Raw genomic sequence first — 12,779 nt, forward strand, 5'->3', positions numbered from 1 at the left:
ATCCTTTTCCATCTCCTGAAATTTCTTCACAAAACTTATGCTTTCTTCACTACCTTATGTGTAATGCTTTTTGATTGCAGTACAAGAAAACTTAAATTTCTTTCTACATTTTTAATATATGTCCTGCTAGGGATGACTAGAAGACAAGCAGAAGCACAAATTTCAGTTGGGGAGTTGGTGTCAAAAGAATTTTAAAAATTCATCATTTTTTGTTTCTTTGGGTTTGGGGGTTTTTTTAGCACATCTTGTTACTTGTTGTGAGGTTGAAGTAACAGATGTTTTCCTGCAATTATTTCCCCCCATTCTGCTCTTAAACTTTACTTTGGATGAAGTGTGGGCAAGAACAGTTTTCAAAAGAAGTCGAGGAGGTTTTGGGTTAGGGGTAGTCTCCTAAGTGAGGGGGTGGGATTAGGTGGCTGCAGCAGGTTGAGCAGGACTTTGATGACAAATAGAGGTGTTAGGAGTACTTTTGAAATCTCCAGAGGACAGAAGGATAAAAGTGGCCTAATGCTGACTTCTGGGGGGTCTTTTAGAACATCTTGAACAGGAAACTATTAGCTAGGATTTAAAGAAGAAAAACAGTAAGGATTAGGATTTGGGTGGATCAAGAATGAAAAAGAGCTGTCCTTGGGGGCTCTGGCAAATGTAAGTTCTGAGCATGGAGGAAGGGGTAGCTTTCAAGAAGGAGCATCAGGACACATAAGGTTTGGATACAGAAGCCAGAGTTTTTGCAGTTTAGAGAAATGCAAGAAAATGGAGACTGTAATGCAAGACTCTTAGAAACTGCTTAGGACTGCTTTTGGACTACTGTCTGTTCCCTTACTCTTGATGTATTTTTTGTTGGAATATGCAGCCTAACCTCACTGCCATTCACTCTGTACCAGGGTGACAGGCTATCCCAGCTATGCTATCAGGCATGCTATCAGTTATGCTGTCCCAGATAAATTTGTCATGCTATAGCTCAATTTATCTGGTTATAATACTGTGTTCTTGCTTCTTGAACACACTCAGTGCTGAATGTGCTATTGGAAATTTAGCTAACTTCACTGGGAGTCCTTCACTTTTAGAGTAGAGATTCTCAACAGCTGTAAGGTCATTACATGGAAGTGCTTTTTTCCCCAAAATTTCTTTAGGCTTTGAGCCTTTCTTTCAGATAAGATATTTCTCATTAAATTTAAGACCTCTGCCTGGCTGCCATGAACTTCCTCTGAAGCCAATGGAAAATGGAAAGTAACCCTTGGGGGCAGAAAAGCTTTTAAAGGACATATCTTCCTAAAATCTAGTCTATTCAGAAAAGCAAGTGGGAAGAGAGCAGACATACTAATTTAATTTTTCCTGTTAGTCTTGCCCTATTCCTCCTTCTCCATACTACTGATTTTAGAGCCACCTCTTCGATATTACTATGTATACTTTTTTAGTGGTCCTGGAGATGATCTGTTAAAACATCTCATTTGCACATACTTGTCTTGCCCTTCTGCAGTGATTAGCTGAGATATAAGATCATCTATGCTGCTACAGAACATAAAATATTTTCTTTTTTCAAAGCAAAAGAACTTTGATGTTCTCGAAATGAAGGTCAAGAATTTTATTCCTAAGCTTATAGATAGAGTGGATGTATTTAAAAAGTCAGCATTTACTGAGGCCAGATGTTGATTGTGTTTTCTAGCATTGTTGACAAGCATGAGATTTCCTTGGGCAACAGATCGTGACATTTGAGAGCAACTTCCCCATGTAACTGGTATTTCACTTCCTGGACCATGTTTATAACATAATTTTCACCATGCATCAACACAATTATTCTAGAGGATAACTTTGCGATTATATCTTAGAAATAAAAACTAATAATTTCTATTTATCAGGAAAATTTCAAAGTGTTAGTGAAATGAGTGCAAAATTGCTTTTATAGCCTTTTATAGGTTTTATAGGTAACATTTCTTTTACTTCGCTACAGTTCCATGAATCAATTAATCTCCTCTGATTAATGCAAAATTATTTAACTATCATGTAATATCCAAACTCATTCATCAAAACTCACCTGCTTAGAAGTACTATGGAATACTGGGCTTCTTTTCATAAGAAATTATTACTGTAAAAATTGTTGACAGTGTTTAATGATAGAAATACCTAAGAAGGAACCAGAATGTCATTGATTAAAAACCAGGTTTTTAAGGATTATTTAGCAAATGGGATAGTTATTAGAATCAGGTTTAAATTAATTAATTTTAGTAATTCATACAGTAATTTCTAAGTTAATTCTATTCCTTCTATCTTTTTCTTAATGTGGCCTGTGTTTTAATGAAATCTCAAACATCTCTTTAACAAACTTTTTATGAACTCAGAATCTAGATTTTGCCACCTGATGATGACAAACAGAACACCCAGGAGAGACTTATTTGTTTTGAAAAATACTAATGTAACAACATCAAAGAGATTGTTGACAATGCCAGACAGATTAAAAGTCTCTCTGCCCTCGTGAGACCCCACCTGGAGCAGTGTGTCCAGGTCAGGAGTCCTCAGCACAAGAAAGATGTGAATCCCTTAGATCAGGTCTGCAGGAGGCCAGAAGATGATCAGAGGGCTGGAGCACCTCTCCTGTGAAGACAGGCTGACAGATCTGGGGATGTTCAGCCTGGAGAAGAGAAGGCTCCTTTGCAACCTCCCAGTACCTAAACAGGGCTTTTCAAGAAGAGAGAAAGTGAATTTTTACCTGGGCAGGCAGTGATACAACAAGGGGGGATCACTTTTGAACTTAGAGATTCAGGTTAAATCTTATGAATAAATTCTTGGCAGTGAGGGTGGCAAGGCACTGGCACAGGTTGCCCAGAGAAGCTGTGGATGCTCCATCCCTGGATGTGTTCAGGGCCATGTTGGATGGGGCTCTGAGCAATGTGGTCTAGTGGGAGATGTCCTTGCCCTTGGCAAGGATTTGGAACTACATGATCTTTAAGGTCCCTTCCAACACAAGCCATTCTGTGATTCCATGAGTAAGTAAAGCATATACAAAAATCAGAATTAAACAGAGCAGCTGTCAATCATCAGCCTATCTATAGAGGAAAGGAGTTTAGTTACATCCAGCAACTAAATGTGGATAGTGAGGCTTTACACCTTCACCTAATCTATTATATTTGTCTTCATACCTATGGGAACAAAAAAAAATGCTCTTGTTTTTATCATCTAGAACCAAATTAGACCCACTATCAGCCTGTTATCCTAATCATAGAATCACTTTGACTGTAATGACTTAATTAACCTCTGAGCACATACCTGTGATAATCTCATACATTTTCATTTTGGTTTTAGCAGTTACAGCATAGTTTCTACATAGTTTATCTCTGGCATGAGGTTACAGAGGCACTCCATAGAAGGAAAGGAATAGACAGGAAGAAATGAATAGGTTTTTTTCTCCAGGGAAATTTCTTGATATTTTGAAAGAATGTCTCACTTGAACAAAGATGAAAACAAAATGTATCCTTTTTTTATGCTTCACCAGATCTGTTACTTTTCCTTGGATATGCTCCAGCAAATTTATTAGGAAAAATTTCTTCATTGAAATTATTATCAGGCATTGGAACAGGCTGCCCAGGGAAATGGCTGAGTCAACATCCCTGGGGGTGTTTAAAGGATATGTAGATGTGCTACTTAGGGACAAGGTTTAGCTGTGGACTTGGCAGCATTCAGTTAACAGCTGGGTTCAATGATCTCGGGGCCTTTCCCAAAGTAAATGATTCTGTGGATCTAAGGCAGATGCACTAAGGAAGCAGGGCTATGTCTGTTGTCCCTGAGATGGAAGAACATATGGAAATGCCTGAGAACAGACCTCACAAGTATAAGGGTCTCTAAATCCCATCTGCTCTTGCACTTGGTGGTGTGAGGGAATACTGGATCATCACACATCAGACATCAAAGGACAGGGCCACACAGGGAGATGGATCTCGGGACTCTGCTTTTCTAGGCAAAGCCATGATAAAATGTTTGAGATTCCTCCCCAGAGTGCTCCTCAGGGACTGCATCCAGTCTCAGGTTTTGTCTGCTCCATGAGGAAGGCTGAGGTCTTCCTCAAGCACCAGCCTATGGTCATGCTCAATGTTTGATAAATATGATCTGAGAAACAAAACCCTGGTTTGTGCTTCATCTTGCAACAGGTATTGAACCTGTGGCTTTCTCACTTGCTGAGAGGTCTGGTTCTTCCAGAGAGGAAATTTCACCCTTCACAGGGAAATTTCCAACAGCCCAGGCACATGCCACAGACACTGCTGGACTGACCAACTCTGCCAGCTCAGCATGAAGTAACTGTATGGCCAATATCAGGCATTCAACTGGCACAGATCTACTTTCCAGAAACTGGTTTTTTTCAAGCTATCTTTAAGGAATAAATATAAAAGCTGCCTATTTACCACATGAAAGCAGATATCATCTGGGACATTAATTCATTTCCGCACTGATGAGCCGGGGAAAGTTCTAAAATCTGATTTACAGAGGTTCTGAGAACTCTGGTGTGCCAGAGTTTAATTTTTGGTATTCAAGGCAAAGTACTGCACTTTTCTCAGGTTTATTTATTTTTCTGGAATGTTATCAACACATTTTAAACAAAACATGGAGACTTGTTGCGATGTGAAGAGACTAGCATACTCTTGGTGTGAAAGCATACTGAAGAGGGCTTAATGTGGTTTTACAGTCACAGTCCTGCAAAATGGGAAACATGTTGTAATAAAACAATTTCTAGAGCTTCATGCAGTTGCTCTGAACACCTTATTAATTTATTTTTTTAGCTGAACATGGGATATTTTAATCTTTTGTAAAACTGTATTAATTCTTTGAAGATAAAAAGGACCTTGTCTTTTAGTAAAGTTCAACATTAATAGCCAGGAGGATTGATGATGTTGAAATAGAGCAAAGAGTTAAAATTTCATACCATCTAGGTAGCAGAACCACAGACAGATTCTTTGCCTGTGTGAAGACATTTGGCTACAACAGATCTATGATGCTTTATAAAGAGTAAGGTTTGGACCCAGGGGAGTGGGTTTGTGTGTCTCATACAAATTACTGCCTTTAGTGTCCTAATTGATACCATCTGTAGTTTTACACCCTTTCCTTTTTTTCTTCCTTTCTCCTTTGTAGTCAGAGCTACCTTCAAACTGCAAGTGACGTGCCTGGGGGTCACAACCTGGATCCCTCTGCAAACTACAATTCCCCAAAGTTTCGCTCAAGGAATCAGAGCTATATGAGAGCAGTGAGCACGCTCAGTCAGGCCAGCTGTGTTAGTCAGGTGGGAAATTCTTGTTATAATTTTTCTTATAGGTTAACTGCAGATGTGAGAGTTGTAACTAGTGTATGGTTTTAGGTTTTTTGCATTTTTTAAATCAATGTCAAATTGAGGATGTGAATTGTGGAAGTAATTCAGTTCTGAGGAATGTAACTCAAAATTTCGAGAATACTGAATGCTAGGGGCAAAGAAACAGTATCAAACATTATATTTTTCATTTATTTTTCATTAAAAGTATAAATACTAGTTTTTTTTTATTTTCATTCCATATTAAATATTTAAATGTTAAGAAGATTCAGACTGAGCATGAGGAGTACACTCCTACAACACTCATCATCTGAAAATACCTGCTCTGATTTCAGTAAATGTGGGTTGACAGATTAAGAGATAGATTGAAAAAAATTATGCTCCAAAAGTGTTTCATCCTAAGTCAAAACCCTCACTCTTCTTGGGTAAAAGAATAAGTCCCATCAACTATTCTATGTATCTGGACTCCTGAAAACGAACAGTTTTCCTCCCTACCAGTTTTATGTCTGTTAGTTAGTACTAACTTGTGGTAAAATGAGGTCTGAATCACACCTGAAGTGCAATAGGCCATAAGAATTATGTACAAGTTCTATGTAGCAGAGGACTTTACATAAAATTCCCAATGTTTCTAATGTTTATTGCTCCTTCTTGACTTTTCTTCCCTGTGTTGTTTCATGACAGATGGGCCCTGCCCACCTCTCAGACATTACCATGTCTTAATATTTCTTTGACCATTTAGGGAGCCACCTAAGGGTATACATACACAATGGTTATGTTAAAAGAGAAATCTTTTTAAAGCAATTTCATATTCATTCATATTTGATTTGTGCTGCATGGCTATTCAGGCCTGGATTCAACTCATCTAAATTGAGGCTTTTAACTGAGGCAACAACTAAAGCTTCCTCTGTAGTTAATGGAGCAAAAGAGCTTCTTCCAGGACAGTGAACATCCCGAGTGGGCTGAGAGCCCTCTGGAAATGCTTGTCAGTCTCCACTGACTGTAGAGAGCTGGTCAGGGCTAGTCACCTGACTAATGCCCTTCAGTCAAATTCCTTAATTTGTGTGAGGTAATTCTAAATTTAATCTCATGCAGCACACATTAGAATTAGAAACAGTCAGTTATTTTCCAAACCTTTCACTATTTTTTCACAACTCCCTTGTGAAAACTGTTCCCGTCATTCTGATGCCTTGTTTTTTATTACACTGCTTATTGGTTATTTTGTCTTTTTATTACACTCTGCTTTTGAGAAAACTTCATGTCTATTAAATCCTGTATTCAAAGCAAATGCTGTCAGCTGCCACCTAACAATGTTCTCACACAGAACTAGTCTAACATCTGCCTCTTTGACCACGTCTGTGCACAGAGATATTCACCGAGCTGTCCATGATGATTAATTGGTTTCAGTAGTGGTTACAATTCTTCATTTCAGTATGCATTACCTGGAAGGTGTCCACAATAGATTTCATTTGCAGGTAGATTGCTCAATTGGCCATATTAACTAAACCTGCTGGGTATAGTTCATTGCTTTTTCAATGTTCACTAACCTATGCAACTTTGTGTTAGCCACACACTTCCTACCTCACAGTCCAGCTGTTTCCAGACCATTAATAAATGCATTTAATAGATATTACCCCAAGCAAATGTATTAAAATATCAAGTTCTGAACCTGTTCTTTTTCCATGACACCATCCTCCTCTTGTTCCATATACATAATAGCATAATTTGGGTAATTTGTGAGATTACAAACTCTCTTTTTGTTGTGAGATACTTCCTTTTCACACCTGACAAAGGGTAGACTCAAGAAGAATGCTGAATTCCATGGTATATATTTTTAATTTCAGATTGAAAATTTTTAATTTTCTATTGTCAATAACCTTAGATTGAAATAAGTGGCTAAGACTTACTGAGTTTATGGACTAAATTACCGTATATTTCCTGATCAACAATATTGTGAAATAGTTCAGAGTAAGATTTTTCATCTCTTTGAGATTGCATTAGTCTACTTAACTTTATTAAAAGCAAATTTTATGAAGAGTAATTTAATTCTTTTCAGAAGGTTTTCAGTAGTCAAAATGTCTTACACAAAATTATCAGTTATTCATAATCATCAGAACTTCTCTATAAAATTTCCATTTACTTAACCAAAACCATAAAACATTTGATGGGACTCTCTTTCCATAATGAATAAAGCACTAGGAGCACTTAGCAGCTGTATAGGAAAATTGATATCAACTGGATGTGCCATTTAGTGATTCCATAAATTTAACTTGTAAAATTATTCATATTGATTCTGATATCCAGTTCTCACTTTTTAGAAAAAAATTATTTTCAGAAAGTCATGCAATTATCTGTCCAGTGTTAACTTCTTATCTGATTTTGGATAAACATTTGAATTATTCAAGTACATTTACAAGTAGTTAGGGCTGCTTTCAGTGAAATTTGAAAGACGCTGTAGGTAGAATTAAGGCATTAATCCTCAAAACAGCAACATATGGTTACCTACCAAGAGGCTCCCCAAGCCTGGCCACTCTGCCTAAGCCGTGTTTATAATGAAAATTACCTCTAAAAAAGGCACAGTGTTGCATCAGCCCAACCTGCAAGGCAGGGCTAGCAGTTAGATGCTGGGTCCTGCCTAAGTGCTGCTGAAATACCCCAAGGAGGGACAATGGGGAGCTGGAGGCTGCTGCTGAAATACCCCAAGGGGACAGAGGGTAGAGGGTGCAGGAGGCACAGCTGGGCTGCTCTGCCAGGCAGGGCTCCACAGAACTCCTGCTGGTAGAAGTGTCAGATTTTATATAATGCTGCTGAAGAAAAGGTTCTTCCATGGAAGTGAATGGCTAAACCAGTTACCCAGGAAGTGAGTTTGGCTTGGGTCCCTTCTCAACTATGCCAAAAGATATTAAACGGAACATTAATGTATGATGTATTTAATATAGATATGTTAGCAGCTGATCTAAGTTGAACAATGTGAATGTGATCAGAAGGGATTACTACATTTTAACTATTTGCTAAAACAGTTCTTCATCAATGTACAGGTGTCCATTTGAGATGTTGAGGCCGTGATGATCACAAAAAGCAAGTCAAAAATCAAATGCATTGTTGTTGTTTATTCAGATGAGTGAAGCAGAGGTTAATGGGCAATTTGAATCGGTGTGTGAATCAGTGTTTAGTGAAGTTGAAGCTCAGGCAATGGATGCCCTTGACCTCCCTGGATGTTTCCGAACAAGAAGCCACAGTTACTTGCGTGCCATTCAGGCAGGCTATTCCCAAGATGATGAATGTATACCTGCGCTGACATCCTCCAACATCACCTCTACCATCAGGTCAACCACAGGTAAGCGAGTCTCCACTGACCCTTTCACTGCTCTGCATGTAAAAACATATCAGCTTGTTTTCTAAAGGGAGGTTTGACACTAGAAGCATTTTTGCTGTGTAGAGATAATGTTTGATACCAGTATTCTTATGTTTTTAATACTGTACTATTGTGGCTACATCTTGGAATGAGCTCTTTCTGGGAAGAATCCTGCATGCATAATGTTATGGACCTGGATTTTTTACCTCCATTTCACATACATCTAGGTGCAAATATAAAAATGCAAGTGTAAATGGTATAATATTGTTAGACATTTATGTGGTTTATCTATCAAGTAATTGATCTTCTAGATGAGATTAGTTGTGCTAATTTTAATTTATGTTGTTAAAGTACCAAAAAAAAGAGAAGTAAGATTAAATATATTTGGTCTAAATACTCGAAGGCAGTTAATGTAAAAGGTAATTAATTACTTTTAGGGAAGGTGTAACCAATTGTACCAGTGCACTGAATTGTAAGCATTTTGGCAAGCTTCACACATCTGCTGTTACTCATTATCCATTCACATTCATTGTTATAACACTCACTGTTAAGATCTTTTAACATTCTTCTGGCAACTTTCTTTTATTTTATTACTTGCTTAGCAAAGACAATAGCTTTATCCATTTTAGAATTTTAGCATGTATTGGTAGATGAAAGATTGCACAGAGAGCTGTTCAATAATTAAAATGAAATCTATAGGAAGTATGTATTCTTTGTAAATGGATCCAAATTCACTTCTACGTTTCCAAATATGTTAATGCTGCTTCCTGATTATGATATTGTCCTTGCCACATACTGTTAAGCTGTAGTGCAGGCTACCCATCTACAAAAGGTAAAAATGAGTTTAAAATGTATCATATAAAAATACTTTTTAAATTATTTGCTTGATATGTCTGTTGTATAACAGAAGAGTGGGAGCTTCGAAAGGAAGCCATGGTTGAATAATATACATTTGCATCCCAGAAGTAGCGTAATATGTTATTTTATCTTAAACATAGTATTTTAATTGTTATATAAAACTCTGTGGAAAACTAGAAATTGTTGCTTGCAGTGCCCCCTCTAGGGATGTTTCTGTTCTTTGATTAATAGAGATATTATCATGATATCAAATGAGATCTTATTGCTACCCCGGAGACTAATTTTCATCTTTATCATATATTACTGTGTGATCATTATGAAGACACCTTCCATGGCAAAAGACACAAACAGATGCTTATTTTGGAATCTGCTCCAAGTACTGAATTGGAACATTTTCAGAATTACCTTGGTTACCAAGTGGACTGATTTTTACCTAAACTGTCTTGAGCTTATATGCTATATAAGCCCAAAATTCTCACTGAAAAGATCTTTTTTTGTTTTCCTCAGAGTGAAAAAGCTGAATAATAGAATATATTTGGGAAAATACATGATTAGGTAGTAAGTATGTTTGCATCACAGTGTTTTCATGCTTATGAGAAAGGTTTTGCATTGATTAGTAGTCTGCCAGTTAAATACTGTGGTTTTGAAAATTTTAACATTCATTTCAGTCCTAACTTGTCCGTCATCTCAGAAATGATTTATCAGATAGATTTTCTTGCCCACAATGTAATTCTTCTTATTTTTTATTGTGAGGTGATATTGACAATCTGGAGAAAAAAGATGACTTGAGATGTTTGCCTGTTCCAAAATTATTTCCAAACCTATGGACTGTATACAGGTCTGAGTGTGATTCTGTAATTAAAATGTCGTCTCTGTGCCACGGAGCAAATTTGTCCTCAGCTTCTATGTAGGGTAAATATGCAAATCAAAAATAATTATCTGATATACAAGAAGAGTAAGGATTATAGGATTCACTTTTAAAATAAATTTCAGTTGTCAAATAAGTTCATGTTTTTAAAATCCTAGGTGTAATACTTTCATTTTTCTCTCTTCAGCCCTTGTCACTTTGGAGGGAGATGCTGCATTTCCTATCCTTACTATAATTTTTACAAAAATCTTACTTTTTCTTCCCTTTCTGAAAATTGTAAAAGAAGTAGTTGCCTGAAATGTGAAAATGGTGTTGGCAGATATTTGACATTCAAATTTATGACAGAAAGGTCAGACATTTACATCAGCTTTTATTTTCAATTCAGTCTTTCATTTCTTAGGAAAATTACATTAACTTCTTTTTTGCTTCCGATGTAACAAATTCTTCTTGGCAAAGAAACTAAAGGAACTTTTTAGAAAATTAACAGTCATTTCATTTTAATTATTCCTTTCAATTTTAGTTATATGGGTCATGACTGCCTCTTATCATTGTCATAAAGCAATTGATTCATAACACACAGGCTTAGCTAAAAATTAATTATTGTAACTAAATATGTAAACCTAAAATAAAGTTCTCTATGAATTCAATTACAAAAGTATAGAATATATATTTACAGCATGCTTTTTCCTAAAATCTTCCTAGATGCATTTACAACTTTCAGGAGGTTTGAACTATAACGAATATTATGTGGGACATTATTAATGGACTATGCTAACAGGATTTTCTAATAGATGGAAAAAGTATTGGGCTCTTCTTAACTGCATACATCTTTACAGAGAAACATTGATACTAAAGAGCACATAACTTCTGCATAGATCCATGTAGTTTAATTATTTGTGGAACCAATAATTAAATCTCTGTGGGATTGTGACAGTCTCTGAGGGAGATTGTCACAAGGCCTAGGGCACTCCCTGCTGCCCCGGGTGAAAATGAGTGAGACAAGTGACAGTGCAAAGGAGGCAGCCAGCATTGCTGGCCTATGGTAAGCTAGACCTGGCCTCTGTGTGAGCCCTGCTGAGACTCTTCTGTCATTGAGGTTAGGGCATTTCTAGCCATCACGTTCCATTTTGTGAGGAGATAATGAACCCAGTAAAAGATACTTGATGTTAAAAGCCCTGAATGGCAGCATATGCCTTCTGCCTCTGAACCGTATCCAGTCACAGCTGTCAGATGCACAGCTGAGAAAATGCAGCTCCAGCTGCTGCTGCCTCCCACCTCGTTCCTCCATCACAGACAACATGTAATTTCCTGAATGGGAAGTCACTGAGCGCAGTAGTCATCCTAAGTGCTACTGACTTACAGCTCTGCTACTCCTGCAAGCAATGTTTCACTTTTCAGGAAGAGTTCATAGAAACTGGGTCACTTTCCCAGGTAGTACCAGCCTGGTTCCCTGTTGTGAAAGCACATCATCCCACTGTCAGCTCAGCAGACACCCAGGCAGTGTGGCACAGTGCTGTGGGAGGCACAGGCTGCTGTGCCACCACCAGCTCAGCCAGAGAGAGCCCTGGCTGGAGAGTCCTGCTGGGAAATGGGGGGCAGTAGGTCGGGAGCAGTAGCACTTTGTCCCACCTGCAACCCCTGCCTTCCTCACTAAAAAGCAGTTCAGATACTGTGGTACAGCACTAGACTGTACTACGAAAACATAACCAACAAGGACATCTGGAAGGTATTAATCACTCCCTCATTCCCCCTTCGTCTGAGAAGGTCAACTTATTTTTGCTACAAGTTCTGTATGTAGAGAGAGTCCTTTATATTAATCATTCCTTACGTTATAGATTATTTCAGGATGTTTCCTCACAGGTTTTTTTTTTTAGCTTGGTTTTACTGTGAATGCAGAAACACTGAATTGCAATGGTAATGGAGGTAGCAGTTAGGATGGTCTCTTGTGAAGCAAAAGAACATGCTAAAATCCGTTCCCTGAGAGAGAGATTAACTTGGTGTTTGCACTTCTGGCCAACTTGAACACCAGCTTATCATCTCTTCAGATGTGGAAGCACACATATTTTCTCCTGATGATATTATATACATTGTATAAAACACTTTCATCTTTTTTGAGAGAAACATTTCCTCTGCATTCCTCTGGACTACTGCTCAGGTTGTTTACCCATCAGGTGGAATAGCTTCTCCGTGTATATTGCTTTTATATTCAAATCAAAGCTGCTAGCCAGAAATACTAAATATGTGACTCAATTAGATGCCTGAAATCCTTCTCCAGCAACAAGCACAGACTAAGCAAGCTCTGTTAAGTTCTTTGGCTTTCAGTCTGATGAATAAAAGAGAGGGTCATTTTTTTAAAACTACTCCACATGTTCCTCTAACCCAGTTTTTTTGGCTACAACAGTGTTTTTTAC

The 12,779-nt window shown here is 37.7% G+C and overlaps 1 protein-coding gene across 28 annotated transcripts in view; it reads left to right on the forward strand.

Moving 5' to 3' along the window:
- The window catches only part of DLGAP2 (DLG associated protein 2), a 459,301-nt gene that overhangs the window by 398,978 nt on the left and 47,544 nt on the right, over positions 1-12,779 (forward strand). For all 28 annotated transcript variants that reach the window (XM_064412077.1, XM_064412078.1, XM_064412082.1 and 25 more), the window contains 2 exons: positions 5,119-5,266; positions 8,405-8,624. In XM_064412077.1, coding sequence (XP_064268147.1) covers positions 5,119-5,266; positions 8,405-8,624 — 368 coding nt within the window. The remainder of the gene's footprint in view (positions 1-5,118; positions 5,267-8,404; positions 8,625-12,779) is intronic.

This window comes from Passer domesticus, chromosome 3, assembly GCF_036417665.1.
Source record: "Passer domesticus isolate bPasDom1 chromosome 3, bPasDom1.hap1, whole genome shotgun sequence".
Classification (NCBI taxonomy): Eukaryota; Metazoa; Chordata; class Aves; order Passeriformes; family Passeridae; genus Passer; species Passer domesticus.